Source organism: Arvicola amphibius, chromosome 5, assembly GCF_903992535.2.
Source record: "Arvicola amphibius chromosome 5, mArvAmp1.2, whole genome shotgun sequence".
Taxonomy (NCBI): Eukaryota; Metazoa; Chordata; class Mammalia; order Rodentia; family Cricetidae; genus Arvicola; species Arvicola amphibius.
The window spans coordinates 116,394,099-116,418,787 of NC_052051.1; the positions used below are offsets into that span (position 1 = coordinate 116,394,099).

General features: G+C 38.9%; 1 protein-coding gene across 5 annotated transcripts in view; it reads right to left on the minus strand.

The window, feature by feature from the left end:
* Positions 1-1,374: 1,374 nt before the first annotated feature.
* Nr3c1 (nuclear receptor subfamily 3 group C member 1) overlaps positions 1,375-24,689 on the minus strand; it is a 90,375-nt gene continuing 67,060 nt past the window's right edge. For 4 of the 5 annotated variants that reach the window (XM_038329712.1, XM_038329714.1, XM_038329711.1 and 1 more), the window contains exons 3-9: positions 22,718-22,884; positions 18,478-18,594; positions 15,410-15,685; positions 14,363-14,507; positions 10,430-10,560; positions 6,545-6,702; positions 1,375-5,463 (exon numbers count right to left, since the gene is read on the minus strand). In XM_038329712.1, coding sequence (XP_038185640.1) covers positions 5,311-5,463; positions 6,545-6,702; positions 10,430-10,560; positions 14,363-14,507; positions 15,410-15,685; positions 18,478-18,594; positions 22,718-22,884 — 1,147 coding nt within the window. In that variant the 3' untranslated portion in view covers positions 1,375-5,310. The remainder of the gene's footprint in view (positions 5,464-6,544; positions 6,703-10,429; positions 10,561-14,362; positions 14,508-15,409; positions 15,686-18,477; positions 18,595-22,717; positions 22,885-24,689) is intronic. The other variant, XM_038329715.1, reaches the window with a different exon arrangement.

Here is a 24,689-nt window from a genome sequence, read left to right on the forward strand (position 1 = left end):
AGGGTTTTTTGAAATCTCTCTGGAGTTAGTTTTTCACCCTCAATCTCCCCAGGAATCTAAAAGTAAATGATTAGCCCTGAAAACATACACAAGTCCCATTGTATAGACCGAGCAAGTCATATTTACATTTATTTAGAAATGATTACACACACGCACATCTGCATGTCTAACAACAGTTAATGAAGAAAAGAGGCCATAAATTTGAAGAAGGACAAGGAAGATTAATACGGGAACGGGAGAGTTTGATGGAGGAAGAAGGGGGAAATGATGCAACTATAATATCAAAAAATAAATTTAAAAACTGATACAGAAGCAAACAGGATTGCTTCCCTCATATATGTGAGAATAAGAATACCACTTTATAGGGCTGCAGGGATTAAGTAAGATAATAGATTGAGTAAGTGATCAATGAAGCAGTAGACAAATGAAAAGCAGAAAACATCATCTGTCTGAGAGGATGCCAGAGCCTTGCTATCTGACACCAGGTAAAGGGCTTCATTCCAGAGGTTTCCATTGTAACTTTGGGCTACTAGCATCTCTCGTCTTCATTTATTCGCTGACTGAAGATTAACTGGTATAGTACATGTAAGGTACTTTACAGAAACAGCTTTGTAGTTGAAAGAAAATGGTACAGCAAGAATGGGTATGGGTGGTTGGCTTGGCTTAGTGAGAACACTCATTCTTACATATGGCATCTGAGTGGGAATACCTAGAACACTCGCATGTAAACAAGCTGGTTGTAGACAACATTCCTGTAACCCCAGCACTGTAGGGCAGACAGGTAGGTCCTGGGAGCTCACCAGCCAGCCAGTCTACTGAACTAGTGAGATTCAGAGTCACTGACAGAGCTTGTCTCTAGGGAATAAGGCCAGAGAGCAATGGAGGAAGACACCAGTGCTTTCTTCTGGCTTCCACATGTGCATGAGAAGTATAGACACCGCAGACATTGGCGCCCATCAAGGGGATCTGTGCTGCACCTGGGCCTCCCAAGCTCAGTCTTCAGCACTTCATATATTTATATAATAGACATGCAGTCAATAGTTGGAATATATTAGATAAAGAAAATTTACTTTTTCAGTTAGCATGCTTCTAGTGATCGCAGTAGTTCTGCAGGAAAACATGAGCTGATGTTTGGGGAGACACCGAATAGACAGGCTGGCTGGATGGCTTAGCATTCCCACAGGCTTTATCTCCTGCATGTACATTTGCTGTGGATACTTATTTGCATTTCTTAGAGAAAGTGCACACACTAGCTGTCACATTGGCCTCTAAACGTCCATCTTAAGTCCTAAAAGGGGAACGCTGCTGCAGTGGGATGAGAACAGACGAGGGGCTGTGACTGCGTAGTTCTAGGAAAGCATGTTGGGAGCCACATAATGAAAAAGCAGATATTTTTATTATGATGTTTATCCATATTTGGCATTGCTATAAATGGCTGACTAACATTTACTGCCAATTCAGTACAAATGTGTGGTTTGGTAATACCAGAACAGCAAATTTAAATGAAAAATAAAAGTTAAACATTTCCACACAAAATTTTACAGTCTGACATTTCACTGTGTAGGTAAAAAGACAGGTTTAAACTACAGGTTATTCAGCAAGAATAAAAAACTACAGCTTGTATTTTTAAACGGGAGTCACTGGTTTTTAATTTTTACACATTTAAAAATTACTGTGATAAAAATAATGAAAAAGCTCCTTAATAATGCCATACACAGTATAATATAGATTTGTCCCCATTATATAGCATTTGTTTAATATACAAAATAGAATATTGACACACTGAAATCTATATGTAGTTAAGCAGGTTATTTAGAAGGGTATTTTTATACAGCCATTTATCAGAAAATAAAATCCTTTCAGGCATGTTCTAGACAGAAGCCAACCCTTTCCTGAAAACCTGGTCATCACTTCTGATGGACCAGGCTGACTGAAAGTCTGGAAAACGAGAAAACTTCCATCTGAAGTGGTTTGCAGTGTCTTCTGAACACTTTTATTCCACCTTCTAACACTGAAACCAGGCACATGAGAAACACATTCAACTACAGCTTATTGTTGGGGTGACCAACCAAGATCTAAAGCTCAATGAAGGCTACCATGATCCTTGAATGTTGACAGAGCCAAGCTTAATACCATGATTCATCCCATGGTGCTATGGTCTCACAGTACATAAGAGGGAGCAAATACTGAGACCAATTGCCAGCTGTAATTGCTCGTCCTGTCCCATCCCTGTCCTGGCCCCACTCTGCAGTGCTGGAGAAGCTGGCTTTTCCACATGCTCACCAGAGTTCACCCTGCGCTCACCGTCAAGGATTCCGCACACTAAACATGTCCCTTGTCCCTCTGGGGTCTCACTTGTTGTTTTGTCTTTCCTTCCCTTCCCCAAGCTTCCTGTCTTCTCATTTCTGCTTATACAGGATCCCAAGTCAATGCCTAAAATATCCACAATGTCCCTTTTTGTCCTACCAGTAATTAAAGATAGTTGTTAAGATCTGTTGAGTCATGTAGGCATTTCACCAACTATCACTGAAGTTCTTATGAATCTAAATAGTTAGTAATGGTATGAAACCACACACAGAAATCGAAGCTGCTCTCAAACAGGACCACAGCTTTCTCACTAATACTCAATCAGGATGAGGATAGATTTCTTCCTTCCCACATAGGGAAGGAGCATAGCTCTTTATCCATTTAATGGAAAGCTTCCTATATTAGTTTTATGAATGTCTGCTGCCTTCTGTTACTAACAAAGCACACAGATCTTTTTATTTTCCTTTTTGGAGCTGTAATTCTTTTGAGAGTCAAGCTGGTTGGGACTAAAAATAGATTTATGTGTGATGTGCTTTCTGGCTTTAACTATATAACATTCCATAAATGTACAATAATCTATTTTTGAGAAGCTCATTTTGAAACTTAACACTGTCATTGATAATATTCAAGTGGTATTTCTTAGGCACCATAAATTTCACATCCAGCTGGGTTACAATTACCTTAAAGTAATCTGAGACCAATTGAAACCATTAAAAAGTGAACATTCCCTTTTAGAGAGAATTCAAAAAGCAAAGGATTACACTTTTTTATTAAATAATTTCTGCAAAATACTGAAAAAAACAACATTCAAAAAAGCATTCAAAGAAAACATAAACATGTCCTCATCTTACTTGGAAATAAACTATTGTAGGATGGAAAGGATTAGTGTATTATTGGTGACCTATGGGATTCTGTAATATTTACATATTGCTGGTACCTCTATTCATATTATTGCCAAACTTCTAAAGCCTCTGTTTCTGTTAACCCATGGGGAGGTCACATGTGAAAATAACCCTGTTACTAGATGGTGCCTATCACTACATAAGCACCACCTTCCTGTCTTTATGTTTGTTAGCGCAAGGGGAGATGTGATAAACTAACCCTGCACTGACAGGGTTGTGGTTGGATAAGGGTAGTTAGAATGGGAGGTGGGGAATTAGTTCCCTATGATCTGATTGGGTCAAAGCTTCAACAATCCCCATTGCACACAGGGCCAGTCTCCATCTCCCTCTTCCTAGCTTAGAGCAAACCGGTTTTGACTTCTGAGAGCACTGAAGCCTGTACGGATGCTCTCACACACTATACATCATATAGGATATCCACCAACATTTCTTTGACCCCTACAAAAAATATATAACATGTCATGATAAAACAATCTCATCTAAAAATCATTCTTATTTTACACTATACAGCTATTTTACAATCATTTTAATAAATTGCATGTAAAGCTGCAGTAGCCCTTCCCTTCCCAGATTAGTGAATACCAATATGATATATATCTGAAACTATAACTAAATATAAAAATATATTAGAAGTTTCATATTTTTAATATTAGATTTTCAGTTTTCTATTACACAAATAATTTGGCCACCTTAAGTAGAAATCAATTTTTTTGTGGCTTAGTAAGTGTGTTAAGCTTTGAGTTTACAGAAAGTTGGTAAGGTGCACACAGAAAGGGCTACCACAGCTTCTGGTTTGTTTACATGATAATTCTCAGTGTGAAGAAGTTCACAAGACTGTGTTAAATGCTATGGCACATGTAGGGATGTCTAGCTGGACAAACATGGATGCCTGACATTCAGTTCTAAAAACAAAAATCAGTAGCTGATTTTCCTGAACCACCAGGAAAGCTAGACCAATTGGTGACAGGTGGGGTGTGAAAATGGGCGTCTAGCCATTCTTCCATATTAGAGATCAATTGGGGGGAAGTTAATGACAGATGTTACTTGGTCTGATTTTAAAAAAAAATCTCTCAGTCTTGTCACATGATCTGGAAACATAAATTTTAAGATGTTACACAAACCACTCCAGAAGGTCCTGAAAGAGTTGATTTACAAACTTTTTTGCCATCTCGTCATTGTAGAGATGGAACATTAGGTGCACACTGGGCCTTTCGGTAGGTACTGTCTTACAGCCAGTCTTCTGTGACCGTCTCCATGGTTTCCCCAGCGGTCACTGTACTAGGTAGGTGCTCTACACCATTTAGGACGGTAATCTGCACAACCTATCTAATTCTCCATGGAAGCAGATATATACAAAATAAGAGCTTTTGACAGGAATACTGGAGATCTGAGTCAATTTGTGTGGTCTTCTGACAGCCAGTGCCATCAGGGCAGAAGCACCAACCCATTTTCACACAGAGGATTAATGTTTAGAGCTTAGGAAAGCTATGGACTAGCTGCCCATCTTAAACAGCTGTACAATAACTTGAATACAAAATTATTTAAGAAAAAACAAGCAAGCATAGTTCACTGAATATAAAGGAAATTGTTAAAACCAGACAGTAATAGCTATAAAAGGCACAACTTCCCTTTTCTGATATACACGTGTAAACTTTTTTCAGGTTTCCATGCATAAATCTCAAAAAATGCTATCTTAACTATACATGGGAAAAATACACCAACAGAAAGTCTAGAAGTTTTATCCAGCCAACTGAAAGTATGAGCAGAAAGCTGATCACATGGACTCTGGGCACTGGTGGTTTAGGTGCGCTCCTTCCCCTGACAGTGGAGACGGGGCACACGCCTCCAGGGAACTGTCCTTAGTTTCTGTGATACACCGACCAATACACTTCACTGTCTGCTTTCCCATCACTCAGAGTGATGGCTCAACTGCTTTTGTTGCCAAGTCTTGGCCCTCTATAAACCACATGTAGTGCGTATTCAAACAAAACAAGACAAAAACAAAAAGAACAACAAAACATCTACAAGACAAATTGATAAGTTTGTACAGTAAAAGCTATAAATTCAACTTTCTTTAAGGCAACCTTTCTTAGTAAGGCAGTCATTTCTGATGAAACAGAAGCTTTTTGATATTTCCATTTGTATATTTTGGTATCTGATTAGTGATGATTTCAGCTAACATCTCTGGGAATTCAATACTCATGGACTTATCCAAAAACGTTTGGAAGCAGTAGGTAAGGAGGTTCTCGACCACCTGCAAGAGAAGACACAGTATCCATGAGGCTTCGGACCACAGCGGTGGGAGGGGCTTGTATCTGCTGCCCCTTTTACCCCCAAGGCTTATCTTTTATTTTTTCCTTTTTATTGAAAATAGATTCTTTCCTCATACAGTATACCCTAATTACAGTTTCCCCTTCCTCTGTTCTTCCCAGTTCCTCCTCCTCTTCCCTCCAGATCCACTTTCTGTCTCCCATTAGGAAAGAACAGGTGTCTAAGAGATAATAATAAATGATAACAAAATAAAATCTAGTAAGACAAAAATAAATTATCACATTGGAGTTGAATGAGACAAACAAAAGAAAAGAACCCAAGAGAAGCAACAAGATTCTGGGACACACTTGTTAACTCACTCAGGAACCCCATAATAAACACTGAACTGGAAGCTATAATCTATATGCAGAGGACCCGGTACAGACTCTGTTCATGCTCTGTTGGTCTTTTTTAAATCTGACCTAAAATATACTTATCTTTATTGGAATTCCCCAGAGAAGAAAAGTCATTAAATAAAACGAGCACATAAGTACGTCAGACATTTTACATTTCTTCAACTGTGTGCAGAACGAAAGCCTGGTGCCTGTCATCTCAGCACTTAGGACACTGAGGCGGCAGGATCAAGGAAGAGTGTGAGTTCGAGGCCAGTCTGGACCAGTACTGAATACAGGAAGATGAAACTAGCATGATTTAATAGCTCCTTTGTGTAGGAAAATCTACCTAAAAAATAGTGCTACTAAACTCTGTAATGTGGTATTTTCATGGAAATGACTAGAAAAACACTTAAGAGAAATGTGTACAAAACTGAAGTTTACAAAGTTAACGTGAATCATCACTGAAATATATAAACTGAGGGGGGTGACTTATTAGGGGGTGTGTGTATAGTACTAATATCTTCTGTTTCTCTCTGACTCTGGGTTTTGAGACAGGATCTGTCTTTTACAGCTCTCACTGTCCTGGAGCTCAGAAATCTACCTCAGCCTTTGCTGTGATTAAAGCCTGTGCACCACACCCAGCCTATGTTTCTCTTTTTGTGCTGCTTTGGCTTTGTATTTGATACTTACATCATGCATGGAGTCCAAAAGTTTTGTCAGCTGATAAAACCGCTGCCAGTTCTGACTGGAGTTTCCTTCCCTTTTGACAATGGCTTTTCCTAGCTCTTTGATATAGGTCATTCGAATCTCATCAAATAACTCTTGGCTCTTCAGACCTTCCTTAGGAACTAAAAGGTAAGATGAAGTCAGTTAAAGAATGTCCTTGCTGTACCTTGTCATGCACCAAGTAGGACATTTCATGCATACTTCAGTGTTACAATGCACTTTCAATGCATTTTCCAAGGACTGGATGGAGGGCCACAGCGAAGTGGAATAGGGCAACTGAGAACTGGGGTCATCGCCATGGGCAAGCCAATTATTTTCTATCGTATAAAATGTGAGCTGGTGATGGAATGACAATTGGTGATATAGTTAACTTTGGCTGGTATTCGTCACTCTCAATTAGCTCTATTTCCAGGTAGCAGGCTTTAGAAACAACTATTATCCCACTAGCTACACGCTAAGCATATGTATCATACAATGAGTTAGTTAGAACTTTAAATTTAGCATGTAACATAAAAATGTGTTAGCATACTCAAATTTTATATGATTCTCATATAAGAGGGAAGATGGTCTTTACTTTGTCGTAGTCTACACACAGCCCTTTCTAGGGAGCAAGTATCTGCTTCTGTGTGCTTTTAAGAACTAACCATACTTCATGAAATCTGGATTGTAGTATTGGGACTTTTTTATTTTCATATTACTCTTTAATACTCATTGCTACTAAGGGCTGATCATGGGCATTTACTCTTGTGTAGTTATAACTTCTGTAGATGGTTACACTTCTCAGTGTGTTCTCACAAATACTGCTGTGCTAACCATGGTTAGAGGCAGTAAAAGTTGGGTAGTTTAATACAGAGACCCTAGTCTGCAGCCTCCAGATTTCAGGTTAGGTGCTGTGTAATCCATGACTGCTGATACCAGAGGACAGACTGAGTAGCTGAGACAGAAATGACCGTGCTGTAGACATGTGCTGCTGCCTTTGCAGACGTTTGCTACCTCAGATATCATGCAGGGCTACACATCCTTTTACTTCAGCTAGTCAGTGCCTTCATTCAGTACTTCTGTAAATACCGTAAAATTGTTTTTTTAAAATCTAGTTTAAAATTATCCTTCCAGCATTTAGTCCATCCCCATTTTTACTGAAACTATAGATATATTTGAATTTACTTGGGCTCCATTACCTAGCATCTCTTGTCATGCCCCCTGTGTCCCTCTTGCCTCCACGCTCCTATCCTTCACTTCTTGTCTTGCTAGCACCTTGCCTGTGCCCACAAAAGCTGGCCATGTGCACACTGTAGCTGTCATCCTTGAAATCAGCATCCACGACTACCAGATCCTCCCTAGGTTTACTATGTGATTCTTTTGTTTTTTTATATATAGGCAAATGCCAGTTTAAATGTATGCATTCCCCACTACCTTAATCCTTTATTCCTTAATAAACATGAGTTACTTTCCTTCAGCCTAAGTGAGAGTCCCTGGTGGCCAGCATTTTCACCCTGGCTTCTGGAGGAGACAGGCATTTTTTAGCTGTCTGTATTCGCAGTGCTCGCTGACAGAGCTGGTTAGAACCTGCCTTGTCTCTAACTTCCTCTCCTCAGCGTGGCTCTCCTTTGTTTCCCTTCTAGCTTGACCTCTTTTTGCACCTTCTGATTTTTTTTTAATTTAAGAAATTGTATTTACTAAAAAGCACAAAGGATGTCAGCAAGGCAGCAATCTATTTTTCAGTCGCAGTCATATTTGATTATCAGAATAATTGTTTTGTGCACGTTACATCAGAGACACCTGAGGATGGAAACACTCCATTTACAACCTTACTGTTCCAGCTGAGTTAGTAGCTACTGAAATACACCAGGACAGGGCTGTCTAAAGACATATTAGAGAGTGTGCTAATGATTTCCAAGCTGGAGAGTTTAAAAACTAATCTTACACAGCCTTCCATTTCAGTTTTTTTTTTCCCATAAAGGGAGCTGTTTAAATACTGTATTGACAAGAAAACCTAAACCAGACCCGATTCATGGTTAGTTATCATCTTCAGCATCCTCCGTTTCCTTGGCTTCACAACTCTCTTTTGTATTGCATCCTTTCCCCTTATCCTGGATTTTTTTTTCATATGAAGTCGAGTTTTGATCTTTCAAGATCTGTAAACAAGTGTGTTGGGATTTTAATGGTGAGTGCATCCAATCTGTAGATTGCTTTTGGTGGGATAGCCATTTTTACTATGTTAATCCTACCAATTCATGAATATGGGAGTCTTTCCATCTTCTGATATCTTCTCCAATTTCTTTCTTCAAAGACTGGAAATTCTTGTTGTACAGGTCTTTCACTTGCTTGGTGAGTGTTACACCAAGGTATTTTTATATTATTTCAGGCTATTGTAAAGAGTCTTTATTCCCTGATTTCTTTCTCAGCCCATTTGTTTGTATACAGGAGGGCTACTGATGTTTTTGAGTTAATCTTGTTTCCTGTCTTGACTAAAGGTGTTTATCAGCTGTAGGAGTTCCCTGATAGAGATTTTGGGGTCACTTATGTACACTATCGTATCATCTGCGAACAATGATACTGTGACTTCTTCCTTTCCAATCTGAATCCCTTTGGTCTCCTTACTGCTCTAGCTAGACCTTCAAATACCACTGAATAGATATGGAGAGAGTGGAGTCTTATTCCTGATTTTACTGGAATTGCTTTAAGTTTCTCTCCATTTAATATGATGATGGGATCCCTCTTAAGAGATTAGCATCTTTTAATAGTATATGTCTAAGGTTTATTGATGTCTTTTCTTGGCACAATAGCCTATTTCTTTTCAGTGATGAATAAAATACCATTATTGGATATATCAATTTATCCATTCACCTACTGGAGGACATCTCATTGCTCCCAGGTTTTGTCAAATACAAATAGCTTGGCTATAATATTCTTATTGACATAATTTTTCAATTACTTTGTGTCCTGATCAAGCAGTTGCTACATCAAATGGTGAGACTATGTTTGGTTTTATAGAAAACTGTGAAACTGTCTTCTGAAATGGCCGTTCTACTCTGCAGTACTTTTAGCAACGAAGGAGAAGCTCTGTGTCCTCACCAGTATTCGCTGTGCTCACTGCTCTGGACTGGTTCATTCTAAACAGGTCCTGCAGCATGTGACAGGTAGCACAGTGTCATGCTGACTTTCTGTCTTTTTCTCCTATAATAAGGGCTCTTTGCATATTCTCAGTCTTGACAAACCAGGTTGTCGATTTTCTTGTTGATGTTGAAGAGTTCCTTATATACTTTAGAGAATGTCAGGTAAGACCATTCTTTTATTACTTATTCAAGATGTCAAGTAACTAATATAGTCTTCATATTTTTTTGGATTTTTCTAGCTTGGTTATTGTTGCTAGATGAAAGCAATTTCATTAAAGTCTAAATGTCAGTAGTCTTGTTTAAACTTTTGGTTGTTTTGACAAACTGCTGTTCAGTTTTCTAGGCAATTTCCCACACATGGCAGCACTCACTATTTAAGTCCAAACAATAACGCAGAATTACTGTTGGCATCCTTTTCCTTTTCTTACATAGTGATGTACTAAAGATGGCGGGTGGAAGGAAAGACAGTTCTACACAGATTTTAGTCAACTGAGATCTAGGCAGATCCCATCCCTATTTCTACAATACCTATTTATCTTACTAACATCAGTAACACCTAACATATACGCTACTCATATCTTACCTTTCTGAAAACCATCTGACTAGCAAAGCACAGTGGTACTGGTATAATTACTCTAACAGATACACAAAACAATAGTTTTAAAACGTCCACAGCCCATGCATTTGCCATATTTAGACATGAATCTTAGAAGTGAGTAGGTGGTCCACCAACCTGAGGAGAGAAGCAGTAAGGTTTTCATACAGAGATACTCTTCATAGGATACCTGCAGTCTTTGTAACTCAGAGGATACATACAGCATTTGTTTACATTGCTCATACATGCAGGGTAGAGTCATTCTCTGCCTGTGAGACAAAATAAAAGTGTGAGAAAGAAAAAGTGCTAGTCTAAAATAACAGCTGAAGTTTGGTTTGGTTTTCAAATTTATGAACTCGCGAGTGAAAGCATACCTGTTGCTAGCAACATTCCCCCGGATAACTAAAATGGTGGAGAACAAGAGACTATTCAGTAATACCCCTTTATACTACAGACACTAAGATTTTGCTGTTCTAGAAATGTGAATGCTTTGCTATACTTAGAACTCATTAAGCTATAGAATTCTGGAATGCCTAGCATACTTTATTAATGAATCATTAGAATTCAGTTATTTTACATACCTTCTAGTCTGCTTATTTCTTTTATTTTTTGAGATTATAATATAATTACATCATTTCTCCTTTCCCCCATATTCTCCTTCAAATTAACAGTCTCTTTTTGCGTTAGTAGTTGTTACAAACATGTATATTTATTTATATTCCTAAATACACAAGTACAACATGTTCAGTACGCAGACTGTCACTGTGTATATACTTCTGGGGCTGACTAGTTGCATTGGATAACTAATTGGTGTGTTCTTTCCTGGGCAAGACTATTTCCTCTGCTCTCAACATTCCTTAGTTGCCTGCAGTTCTTTCTGTAAGGTTGAGGTCTTGTGAGATTTCCTTCATCCATGTGAACATATCTATTGTTGAGCTCCTGTTTAGGCAGGGGTACTAGTTTTCTTTATAAATGGCAGATATTATTTTATTTTCTTTAGCATTTAGAGTTTATTACCAGTTACTCTTTTAAATCAACATTTGGCATTTGACTATAGTCAGATCTACAACATAGTTTTTGATCTTACTATTTAAAAATCAGAAGCTCCTCTGCCGAATAGTAGTTCATCCTAAAATCAGTTATGTGTGACGGTTATGCTGAGGGGCAGTATTGGCACTTGTCACTCTCTTGGTCTTCCATCTTATCTTTTAAGATAGTTTCTTACTGAACCTGGAGCTTACGTATAGGCTATGCTGTCTGGCCAGAAAGCTCCAGGGATCCTCCTGTCTGTAATTCCCTAGTGTGCGTCTCAAGGACAGGGGCCATTTCTATATTCTGATGGAGTTAGGGGTGAAGCCCAGTTGGAAGAGTGCTTTGCCTGGCACTGCACTCAGGTTCACCCCCCATCCCCTTCCCTCTACCCAGACTGTTATGCATTACTGTTCACCTCTAATCCACGATGGCTAGTTCTTGGCCCTAGAACAAAATCTAACATCTGTTTCATGGACTAGACGATTTTGTGTGGCCATTATTCACTCCCCTAAACACCACCACACCCTTGAGGGCTTTCTTTCAATTCCTCACCTGTGCCAAGCTTACCTCCATTCCTCACACTTGTTCCTTCTGCCGTGAATGCTCAACACTTTCACAGGGTTTGGTTTTTTTTTTTTTTTTTTTCTTTTGTACAGTCAATGATTAGCTACTCAAGCCCGCTGGGTTCCAAAAACTCCATCATCTCCACCCCACCCCGCCACACTATTCATTTCGTCTACTATTTTACTTCACGTTTTTCTAATAGTGCTCGGCACTTGATAAGCACCACTACTTACAATATGGCAGGAAAAAATGACAAGTACCACCAGTGGAGAGACAATATTAACTTTCACTGGGGTGATTAACTGCTTCAGTTAGGATTTTTTCCTACTACTTTCCACCTATTGGGAAGTCTCTGCTGTACCTTCTGAGATGTGTGTCCCAGAAATTACCCAGCAGTAGCTCAAAGAAGAGGGTTCTGGATTCAAGGTTACCTCATAACAATGGCTCTGACATACTCCCTAAGAATCTCTCCTTAAAATACCTTTGTTATCTCATCTGGTCCCCACTAGACATGTGAGATAAAGCAGGAGCTCATCTGTATCATTGCTCCAGCCTCTCCCATTTAATGTTTAGCTCAAATAGATGCATTTCTGTAACTCCTATGCTTTTTATTTCTCTTTTTAAAATCTGGTACATACAGTAAGGAATGCTTGCTATACACAACCTCTTTAGGATGTCCCAAATACTCTCCAATTCCTTTTTCTCTTAACTATTCTATGCATTAATTAGCATTGGGTCCTAAACTCACTGCCCTTCTGGACACTTTTCAGGTGGTCATTGTCATCGCATGGATTGTACCTGAATGCTGGTGTGCTGATGGGGCTTTATGGTTTCACTACTTCTGGAAGGAACTCTTAGAAGAATCTATAAATAGATAATTAAAGATAATCTCTATTTTCTTCAGAGAATACCCCCTGGACTCTGTGTATGAACTTATACACATTCTAGGAAAGGATTAAGTCACTGGCACAAAGACAAGTGATAGAAAACAGAAAGCAAGAGCAGCAAGGGCTCTCTGGGAGAGGTGGTATCTTGTCTCACATGAACTAACAGGGTGTGTTTGAGGAATGACCAGTTAAAGTGTCAATAGAAAGTGAGGATGTGGGCAGTGGTGGCACGTGCCTTTAATCCCAGCACTCGGGAGGCAGAGGCAGGCGGATCTCTGTGAGTTCAAGGCCAGCCTGGTCTACAAGAGCTAGTTCCAGGACAGGCTCCAAAGCTACAGAGAAACCCTGTCTCAGGGGGAAAAAAGTGTGGCTGCACTGGATGGTCAGTGGGTCAGAACTGTGCTTAAGGAGGAAAGCATGTGTCACCACAAAGACGTGATAGTGGTGACACACACCTCTAACCCAGCACTTGGGAGGCAGAGGTAGAGGTAGGCAGATCTCTGCAAGTTCGAGGCCAGCCTAGTCTCTAAAGTGAGTGCCAAGGCAGCCAAGACTGTTACAGAGAGAAACCCTGTTTACAAAACAAAACACAAACCAGTGATAAACATAGCTGCATGAGCAGCGGTCATAAGCACAGACACTGGCACAGGCCTAAAGGATAAGACAATGGCTGAGTTATGAAACTGAGTTGTGATAGTTCTTCAGTTAAAAAAAAATCACCATATTATGTTTCCTCATATATACTTTTTTCTTTTTTTAGACAGGGTCTCACATGGCCCAGGCTGGCCTCAGACTTGCTATATAGCTAAGGATAATCAAAACTTTCTGATATTCCTATGTCTATTTCTTCAGTGCTAAGATTATTGGTATACATATTGCACCCAGTTTATGCTGTGCTGGGGACATACACACTAGACAAACACTCTACCACCTGAGCTACATCCTGAGCACAGTTCTCGCAGTCTAGGGCACAGAGGTTCTAAGCCTTGCCATACAAACCGTTACATCTTGTCTCCGTGCCTGCACCACCTCACATCTACTTAGTGGGCACATCCTCATTGTTTTTATGGGCTCCACATGAATTTTTTATACTCATTTTGTCTTCTTGATTAGGGTTATATAAATTAAAGCAACAGTACAATAAGATTATTGTTATTATTGTTACTTGCCACACTGTATTAACATCAAGACTCCAGAGATGCCCAAGCTATAAAGTGTTTTTGTTTGATTTTTAAACCATGGTTATCTATTATGTAGCTATGGCTGTCCTGAACTCAATATGTAGCCCAGGCTGGCCTAGAACTCACAGAGATCCACTTGCCTCTGCCACGGGAGATGTGGGTTATTAACAGGGTGCCCTACCACATCCAGCTGGAGCAAAGGCATTTGTAAATGTTATCTCGAGACAGTAATAATGGGACATTTGCACATCATCTTACAATTGCTCTACCTTGCACTGACTGACAAACAAGCCTGCTTCAAGTCTGTCCAGATCCTAGAGGGCTGGTGGGATTGACTTAGGACCACATCATTATGATAACCCAGTGGGAACATCAGCTGCGGAAAATACAGTATGAATGAAACTTACTCATTAATAATCAGATCAGGAGCAAAGCACAGCAAATTTGCACTTGCTTGTCTGTATGATCTCCAGCCCAGGGCAAATGCCATCAGAAACATCCATGAGTACTGCAGGAGGGTCATTTGGTCATCCAGGTGTAAGTTTCGGAACCCTAAATTGGAAATAAAGGTATAAGGCAACACTCTAGTTGATCAGTTGGCCTTGTTTGGGGGGTGACCTTTAACAGATAATATCTGTCAGATCAACACCTAGACACTCAGAAGTTTTAAATGGCTTAACAAAATGTATGAATAGCTTGGATTTTTTTCACTTTTGCTTATTTAAATATATACAAAGTATATGGTAAAAGAGAAAGTCAAGAGTCTTGGCTTAGTATATTTCTTAATGGATTCAAACTTTAAAATTCCCTGCTCTCTATCTTCTGTCCTTTGCTAAAATGGTGGGGGTGATGGGTGCTTAGGTTACTTAGCCTTCCTCTACCTGTGGTAGCCATAAGCTTGCCAATCCCTGCACCTGTAAAGTCAGGGCTGAGCTTGACACTGACGTCTACTACACCAAAATCCCAGCATGAAACTTGTGCTTAAAACTGTCTTACAATTAGATGAAAAATTATATTCAACATGTGATGTTTCATTTAATGAAAAGTTAAAATGATTTTGCATTAGTAATTTTTGACAAATTCAACACACCCACTTTATCAATTTCAAAAACAAACAAAATGAATGGGGTTTCCAAATGTTCTCCTCCAGATGTCATAGTGAAGATACACGATCTTATCTAAAATGAAATGCTAAGGGTGTCCAAATGGTGTCTATCGATCTCTCATTTGTCCTTATGAGTAAGAGAAACAAGATTTTCTGTGTGATTAGGGCGATATAAATTCTAAAGAGCTCTAGAACAGCTGTATTTTTTTTGAGGTGGGGGTGACCCCAAGGTCTTGTGCATGGTAAGCAAATGGCATACCACTGAGTAATATACCAAGCCCAAGCCAGAATGCCTTTGTTCAAGAAAATACAAAGGTTTATTCTGTACTCCTGCCATCCTGTGTCTTACCTGGTATTGCCTTGGCCCACTTCACTGCTGCAATCACTTGGCGTCCACCTAACATGTTGAGTGTGTTCATGATTCTCCAGGCTGAGTCTGGAACAGAGCTGTCGTAGCCTGCATACAACACCTCAGGTTCAATCACCTCCAGCAGTGACACCAGGGTAGGGGTGAGCTGTGGCAATGTCGCAGGAACTACTGTTTTGTTAGGATTCTCAGAAGTGTCTTGTGAAACTCCTGTAGTGGCTTGCTGAATCCCTTTTATTTTTTTCTTTGTTTTTCGAGCTGTGGATATTGGGGAAAATAGAAATGTACTGAATCAACCTTGTAGCCCAAACTTTCCAATTACAAGAGGGGTTTAATTTCTGAAACTATTATTGAGAGAAGTAAAACTACTTTTAAGTTTTTGGCATATGTGGTAGTTTGAATATAAATGCCCCCATAATTTTATAGGGAGTGGCACTATCAGGCGGTGTGGCTTTGAGGTGTTTTGCTTAATCTTCTCTCAGTGTCACAGGAGACTTCCCGTTGCCTGCAAGATAGATGTAGGACTCTCAGCTACTCCCCAGTGCCATGTCTGCCTGCCTGCTGCCTTGCTGAACTGTACGCCAGCCCCAATTAAATGTTTTCTTTAGAAGAGTTGCCATGGTCATATTGTCTCTTCACAGCAGTAGAAACCCTACGACAGCATGGATCTGTGAATGTTTGTTGTGCACAAGTGTGAGTGTGGCGTATGTGTACATGTGTATGGGGAGCAAACATAGAGAAGAAGTTGGGTGTCCAATTCTCACTCCCCACCTTAATCTTTTTGAGGCAGCCTCTCTCACTGAAGTGGGAGCTAGACTAGCAGTCAGTGAACCCAGATATCCTCCTGTACCCACCCTATCTCCCAAAGTGCTGGGTTTAACAGGCAGGGGCATAACCATGTCTGGCTTTTTATGTGGGTAAAGGGACCCAAACTTGGGTCTCCATGCTTGCCTAGCAGGTGATCTTACCCCAGTGTGCCCTCTCTCTAGCTCCAATATTTTTTATTAGTAATTATGATGGCATGGCATGGAAATGGAGAAATTTTGTTTCTAGAAGGGAAATTCATTGGAATTCACTCCCATAATTTGTTTCCCCTAAAAGTGAGCCAGTAGTTTACTGTTGCCCGTAAACTTCAGATCCCGACTCCTAAGTGCTAGATTGTTTTTCTTCTCATTTTTATTAATTCATCCAGAATTTCATACAATGTATTTTGATCATATTTACTCCTTTTTCTAACTCCTCCCAGATCTACACCCCCTTCCCAACTCTGTTCTCACTATTATTTTTTTAAAGCCCATCAAGTACAATTTGTGCTGTTCACTCACTCTTGGATGTGCATCCTTCCACTGGAGAGGGTGACCTATCAGGGGCTACACTCAATAGTTGCTTATCTAGGGTGTGGGCTTCTGTGTCCATTCCCCTCTCCATGCTGAGATTTGGCTTGAGCTTGCCCAGGTCTTGTGCATGCTGCCACAACTGCTGTTAGTTCTTAAGTGCAGCTGTCCTGCCACATCTGGAGAACACTGTTTCTTGTAGTCATCCACTGCCTCGTCTCCTACAGTCTTTTCCACCCTCTCTTCTGCAATGATCCCTGAGTCTTGGGAGGAAGAGGTTTGCTATAGGTCTGCCATCCAGGACTAAGCATTTTGCATTGAATACAAATATACACTTGAATTAATTTTTTTGAATTAATTTTTGTAACCATTGTAATTTCAAGAAACAGGCAACCATCATTTTATTTAAATTTATTAAATTTTATTTATTTAATGTGTTAGTACTTGGCTGTCCATTTTAAACTACTTGGATGGACTTAAAGCTCTGGGATGATCTGGAGGGTTTGGACTCTATATTTAGCAACATACTCTATGGAAGGTAGCATTAGGAGTCTCTTCCGTCAAGAGAATGAGATGAATACCATTCTTTCAATATCAACATATTTCATTTAAGTTAGTGCTACTCTTATTTCTTTGGTCTCTCAATATAAGATTAATCTTTTTTTAAAGGTCTCTTTTCATTTTTAATTATGTATATGCGTTTATCTCTGAAAAGGGTATGAGTACATGACTGCATATCAGATCCCCTGGAACTGAGTTACAGGCAGCTATGTGGGTGCTGGGTGCTGGGAAGTGAACTTGATTCCTCTGCCACTGATCCATTTCTCCAGCCCAAAGACTAGTCTTTGTCATTCTTGCTTATTAATTCCTGCTCGTCGTTTAGATTTACAGTTCAGTCTACATCTTCCAGGATGACTTCCCCAGCCTTCAGGACAGAATTTGATGGCCTTCCCTCTTGATCCTTTTGTGGCATGCCACAGTTGCTCAAACCCAGGCACTGAATTTGTATTCTCTTTCTACTTGCTGAGTATTTGTTAAATGAACTACCATAATAATAGTAAACACTAATGTGAGTTAGTAAGACACCACTTTTCAGAGAGCTTGCTATTTCAACTACAGCAAAATCCCAAACTTTTCCAGAGGAAAGTTACTAAATGAGATTAAGTGTTGATTATATAACTTGTTATATAAACACGGATATCAAATTCTAACTTACAAGTAGTTTTAGTTTCTCTTATACTTAAACCACAAAACCATCCACTACTGCCTTAATTTTTTTGTAGAGTTGTAATAAAACATACATTTCAAGTAAAAGGTGTGCTTCTTTGAAATGCCAAAGAAAGAGAGGAACATGAAATAGATCTCATACACAATACTTTTTCAACCTTAGGGGATGGTTTTGAGTTTTAAAAAGGAGTAAGAAGGATAAAACAGACTTGCTCCAAGTTATGTAATTTCTTGATTTAATATATACCCTGGCTGTCCTAAATTCAATGTATATAACAAAATTGATGAATTAATACATAAATGATATGATCATGGAAAAAATCCAAAATGTTATACAATATATTTTATTGGACAATAATATAACATTATGCTAATCAAGCATATATAAACTGAGTTTATTAAGTGATTACATCTGCTTGCTTTTATAAAAATTGAAGTGATCAGTTTCCATGTGGTAGCTAGACAGTTCCTTTTAGGTATCCCCATTACCTTCAAGGTTCATTCCAGCCTGAAGACATTTTCGATAGCGGCATGCTGGGCAGTTTTTTCTTCGAATTTTATCAATGATACAATCATTTCTTCCAGCACAAAGATAATTGTGCTGTCCTAAAAGAGATAAAGGGGGCATTGTTAAAATTTCACAGATCTGTAAGGATTTTTTTTTTTTTTTTATGAAAAGCCTTGTCTCTGTTTTTATTTTGAGTAGAATGTGATCAAGATACAAAGTCACTGACTAAGGAAGGCTGTGAAGTAGGAAGATATCAATGTGCTTGTCTACATGAAATCCAATGTTAGGAGAACTTGTTCTGTTCAACAAATTTCAGAGTTAATTAAAACCAGCCTTACTAAGGCATTTCATATGTAGATGTGTACAAATCGTAAATATACTTTAAGAGACAGAACTGTATTCTGTAAGCCTTGTGCCAAAAGTCAGCACTTTAGAAACTGCTTATATAGTTCCTTTAACAGTTACAGATGGCGTATGCAATGTCTGATTGTTTTATTACTATTTCTGACATATTGTTGATGTGACTAAAGAGAAAGCAGGCTTAAAAATATTTGGGAATGCTTATAAAAATGAATTTAATTCAATAGTAAATATACCTTCACATGTAGGTAAAATGTCTTCTTCCTTTTTTTTTTTTTTTGGAGACAGGGTTTTTCTGTGTAGCTCAGGAGCCTGTCCTGGAACTCACTCTGTAGATCAGTCTGGCTACAAACTCACAGAGATCTACCTGCCTCTGCCTCCCAAGTGCTAGGATTTAAGACGTGCTACACCACCGCCTGGCTTTCTTCCCAATTTTAAATGAAGTGAAATGTTACAAATTGCCAACAACTGGTTACATAAATCACAGACTAAGAAAACTCACAAAGATTAATATGCTTTTAGAGTATAAGGATGTTTGGAGTCACCTGTGGCCTCAAATGCTGACTGAAAATAATGCTAGCATCTAAATTTTCTGGTACCCAGTATTGAAGAACTGTCATTTTCTCCTGTCAAAAAATTTCAAAGAACATCATAAAGGAAAAGACTAAACATGTTTCCCACATTCACATTCTCCTTGTCCTCTTGAAAGGTGGGGGGGGAGTAGAAATTTCCTACATAAGACTTTGACTGTTCACATAGATATATCAATAACTGATATTCCATGTTACTTATGCTAGATGGGATGGCAAGATGTTGAGAAAGGAAGGACATTTCTCATCATATTTAAAGAAATGCAGTGATCAGCTCACCAGGCTGAACATATCTAGTCCTGGTTTCTAATAAGAGGCTTCTTTTTAATGACTAGGCAACTTAAAACTTAGATTAAAAAGTATTTAGTTTTCCTTATATGATAAATCATGATGCTCTTTTAAATACGAGTTTGGAGTACATAGTTAACTATCAGTTTAATCTTTTGGGAAGATGAGGCTACAGAACTGACTAATGGCTCAGAACTACTCTTCCATGCCAAATATCTGTGCTCTCTGACATCCTTTCTGTATTACGTAAGCTTCCTGGCTTCTTGGACACAAAATGGAAGAACTAACCCAATAACTTCCTATTATATAGGACTGAAGAGATGGCTCAGCAGTTAAGAGCACTTGCTCTTAACTTGAGTTCAGTTCCCAGCATTCACTTGGGAGTATCTCACAACTGTCTAACTCCAGTTCCTGGTAATTGGATGCCTTCTGGCCTCAGCAGGTACCAGGCACGTACATGGTGTTCACGCAGGCAAACATTCATATGCATAAAATAAAACTAAATCCTTCTTAAAAATCCCATTTATGCAGCAAAAGGAAAAAAAAACCACAGATTGCATGCACAGCTAAAGCAGTAAAATTTCACCCCTAAGAACATCTCCATATCACCTGTCTTGCAGAATCTCCCCCAACTAGGATCCTGGAGTTATGGAAGAAATTCCTTCTAGAGTAGAAGAGAGCCATTGTTTGTCTTCTATCAGCTAAAAGGTTCAGCTATGCATTTTCTGCTGATACTGATTTCTTTGTCCAGGGTACCTGGTAAATTTCCTTTGAATTTCTCAATACCAAGTGAAGAGCCTTGAGATCACAGAAACCTCTCAATACTGCTGGTACTGGTACTTCTGGCTGAAATTTACTTTTAGCATGTGTCTGTGGCTTGCTGTTAATGACAGGAGTAACAGTCAGACTAAAAGATACCTGACATTTCTCTTCCCTGATACACAGTAATGTAGTCCCTTCCCAAATCATGCCAAGCTGACTTCTGTGACCAATAAAATATTTCATAGATCAAACTGGTATGGAAATAGGAAAACAACAAAGGTCATGTAAAATATGCAGACTACAAACTGTCCTGGAATTAAATGTAATGCAATCTGATCAGTTTAAACTTCTCAGTAGCAGTATGGTACATTGGGGTGCCAAAAAAATAAAAAATACAAAAATCCTGTTCTTGAAAACATTAACCTTTTGGAGTTCGTTCTCTTGATGAAGTGTTGGAAAGTTTGTGAATCTCAAGAGGTTATTATACAGATGTCGTGTTCAACACACCAGAAGTTACTCAGTGCATGGCAGCAATTAGTTAAATCTCTTGTCAGCATCCACCTATATTATAAACTGGCAGGTGTCAGGGACTTGTCCTATGTGTCTTTGAGAGTCAATGTCCTGATGCAAACACCTTACTTGGAGACCACTGTTGGAATCCCAGCTTTGCCACTTCAACTCTTCAAACCTGATTGCTCCTCTGTCAGACATAGACCCTAATAGGATCTAATTGCTCACAGGGTATTTTTGTTTTGGTATGTGTGTACTTCACATGTGGAAAATAAAGTCATTGATAACTGTCTACCTTATGTTAACAATAAATTTAGATACTGTGGGGAAAATGACATAAAAAAGGGACTGGCAGGGCAGAGGAAGAAATGGAAAACTCCCAGGATCTTAAATTACAAAACAAAATATCGTGCCCAGTGGTGGTGGCACACACTTTAATCCCAGTACTTGGGAGGAAGAAGCAGGCAAATCTCTGTGAGTTCAAGGCCAGCCTGGTCTATGCTAGTTCCAGGACAGGTCAGTGCTGTTACAGAGAAACCCTGTCTTGAAAAACCAAAAAGAAAAATAGAAATAAAGAAAATATTTACTCTCAATACATCTTAATACATCTTATATAAATAGTAAGTGCTAAAAACTTACTCATATTTATATTTGGGTATTTATAATACCAATATGGGGGTTAAATATAATTTCTAGTATGTGTTAAAATGTGATGTTAAATATATAATATACATGTCTTTTAAGGAAGAAATGCTACAAACTATGTATAGGGATTTTACAAGTCTATTAGAGAACACTAAAATTCAAATAAAAGAGGAAAGAGAGCCAACTAATATATCCATTAACATTACACATTTAAAGGTTTTTCTTGCTAATCATGGAATCTGGCCACCATACTCTGAAATAATTAAATAATAAACATTTCTTAAAAATCAGTGCAGCTAATACTATTTTTTTTTTACCTAAAAATAAACGAAAGAGTTAATGTTAAATAAGAATTAAGAACAGTGGACTGTAGTGATATATTTCAGAGGTAAATATAGTTTTATTTTCTGGTTTAATTCCATTAAGAATTTAACTTTTAGGAATGGTATATAAACTATCTCTAATACTAATCTTTCTCTCTGGGGTGTGTACCCACCAGCACAAGGTCATCCTGTATCATTTTTACAGTGCAGTCACCCTCTTTAAAACATCACTGTTCTAGACTACCTCTGTATGATAATCTCTGTACTTGGAATTGTTAATTCAGACTTAATATTAAGTGGACCCTGACCTCCCTGAAGGCAGATCAAGTCTTAATGGTATTTATAGTACTTAGCATGACCTCTTATTAGCAGAGACCTCCCATTTCTTGGTGTCAGTCATGTGTCTGACTGGTGGAGATGGCAGCTTTGAAACCAACTTGCTTATGGGGAATGGAAAGCCACTGCTCTCTGACTGTTCAGACTCAGCAGAGTGCCAGTTCACGTAGCAGTGTTTCTCACAGTGTCTTCTCCAGTTCTCTCTCAGACTGAACTTTCAGCAGTTTATTCTATTTCTGCTCCTTCCTCCTGTCCTTCCCCTTCCCAATGGAGGACATAAGAGGCACCATGCTTGGCCCTAGACGATGTCTAGCCTTGGTGGACTTTGCATACAATGGACAGTCCAAAATTTACTGTGAGAAATAGAAACAAAATAGAGCAAACATGAAACTCTTCAAAACACACACTACCTTCCACTGCTCGTTTGAAGAAGACTTTACAGCTCCCACATGTTAACACGCCATAATGGCATCCTGAAGCTTCATCAGAACACACCAGGCAGAGCTTAGGAGGTGGTCCCGCTGCTGCTGAGGAACTAGATGGAGGAGAGCTTACATCTGGTCGCATTCCAGGGCTAAAGGAAGAGGAGAAACAGTGTTATGACTGTCACCACTATGAAAGGAATAGCAGCTTATATTTCTTTTACCTTTTTATTCCATGTTAGTAAGTTCACACTGAATTGTCTTTTAAGTACTAACAGGCATCAGAATGCCCTATCTAAATATATTTAAACATCTATTATTTTTCTACATAAAATATGAAATGCAGGAATTGGCAAGACTGCTAAGTGGTTAAGATCACTTGTCCAGCAGACATGAGGACCTGAGTTCAAATCCCTGCCACTGTCATACAAAGCAGGGCATAACTGTACATGCCTATAATCCAGCACTGGGGTACAGAAACAGGAGGTGTGAAGGGCTCCCCAGCCTGTCCGCCTAATTGACACAGTAAGGTTCCCAGTCAATGAGAGACTCTGTCTCAAGTCAGAAAGGTGGCAAGCGACAGATGATACATACCCTGTGAACTGCTCTGGTCTCTACATACCTGCATATTCTCATGCATGCATAACAAAAACATACAACAGTAATAAAATAAAAATAAAATATGAAGTGCAATAGCTAATGTTGTAGTTCACTTAGAATATAATTACTATTTAAATGTAATAATATGCATTATTTTCTAAGTGTGCAATTAGCAAGATTTTTTAAAAAAATGGATTAGAGCTATAATTACCATTAAAATCAAGAATATTTCTACCACACCCCAAAATTCTATCCCTTTAATTGCTTAGAACATCAGTCTTTTGTCCTCTTAATTTTATGTTCTTACATTAATTAAGAATCATCAGCATTCTCTAGTATAGAAAAAATGACATACCAGCTAATAAATTTATCTGAGCGGAAACAATAGTTTCTTATGGCCAGGGAAGGTTATTCCAGAAACACTGCTCTGGCTTTCGCTTGAGAACGTCAGTCCTGCTCTCACACAACAGAGCGCCCCGAGGCGGACAGCGCTGAGCACCAGCCCCCTCTTCCTACCACAGACTGCGCGGTGCAGCACTCATTAGTTCAAAGTTCTTAAAATTTCAGTAAGAACAATGAATGCTTCTCTTTTACCTGAAGCAATGAAGACAGGAGGTAAATTAACTATTACATTTCTTATTGATAATAATGGTTTTCAATACTGAACTATCCTAAGGAACTCCTATCACACATGCTGACTCTGAAACTAAAACTGTGTGTGTGTGTGTGTGTGTGTGTGTGTATGTGTGTATGTGTGTGTAGCTAGCTAGCTAAAAAAATTTCTAGGCTCCTGCTTCAAATGACACTGCCTATTCCTTATCTTAAGTATTCTCAAACAGGCTTTCAAAAACACGAATAGTGTCAACTTGTTTGGTGTGGAACAACACTTCATGTTAAAGTATGTTGTTTATCACTTACATAAGAATAAGACAGTTCACAAACAGTCTCTCTCTCTTTCTGAACTGTGCTCACTCTATTCCCCAAAAGATGGTACGTAGGAGTAAACTAGAGTGGGTATCGAATGTCTCTGCATCCTCCATGCATGCTTTCATTTCAGCCCAGGACAGTGCTACATTTCAAATGCAAAAGATGATTAATGCATTGACAACTAGAGCAGTTGTCAATGTAAAAGTTGTCAAAGTAAAGCTGCCTTTACTTTGATCTATCAGAAACAACAAGGAATGTCTTTCTGTTGCTAAATTTACTTAGGAATAAAAACTAAAAAATAGTAACTGTAGCTGGGAGTTGTCACTTGTCCCCTAATCCTGATACTCAGGAGGATGGAACAGAAAGACTGCTACAGACTTGAGACCCGCGTGCAGCCTGCCAGTTCTGGGAAACCCTCTGAGACCGCGTC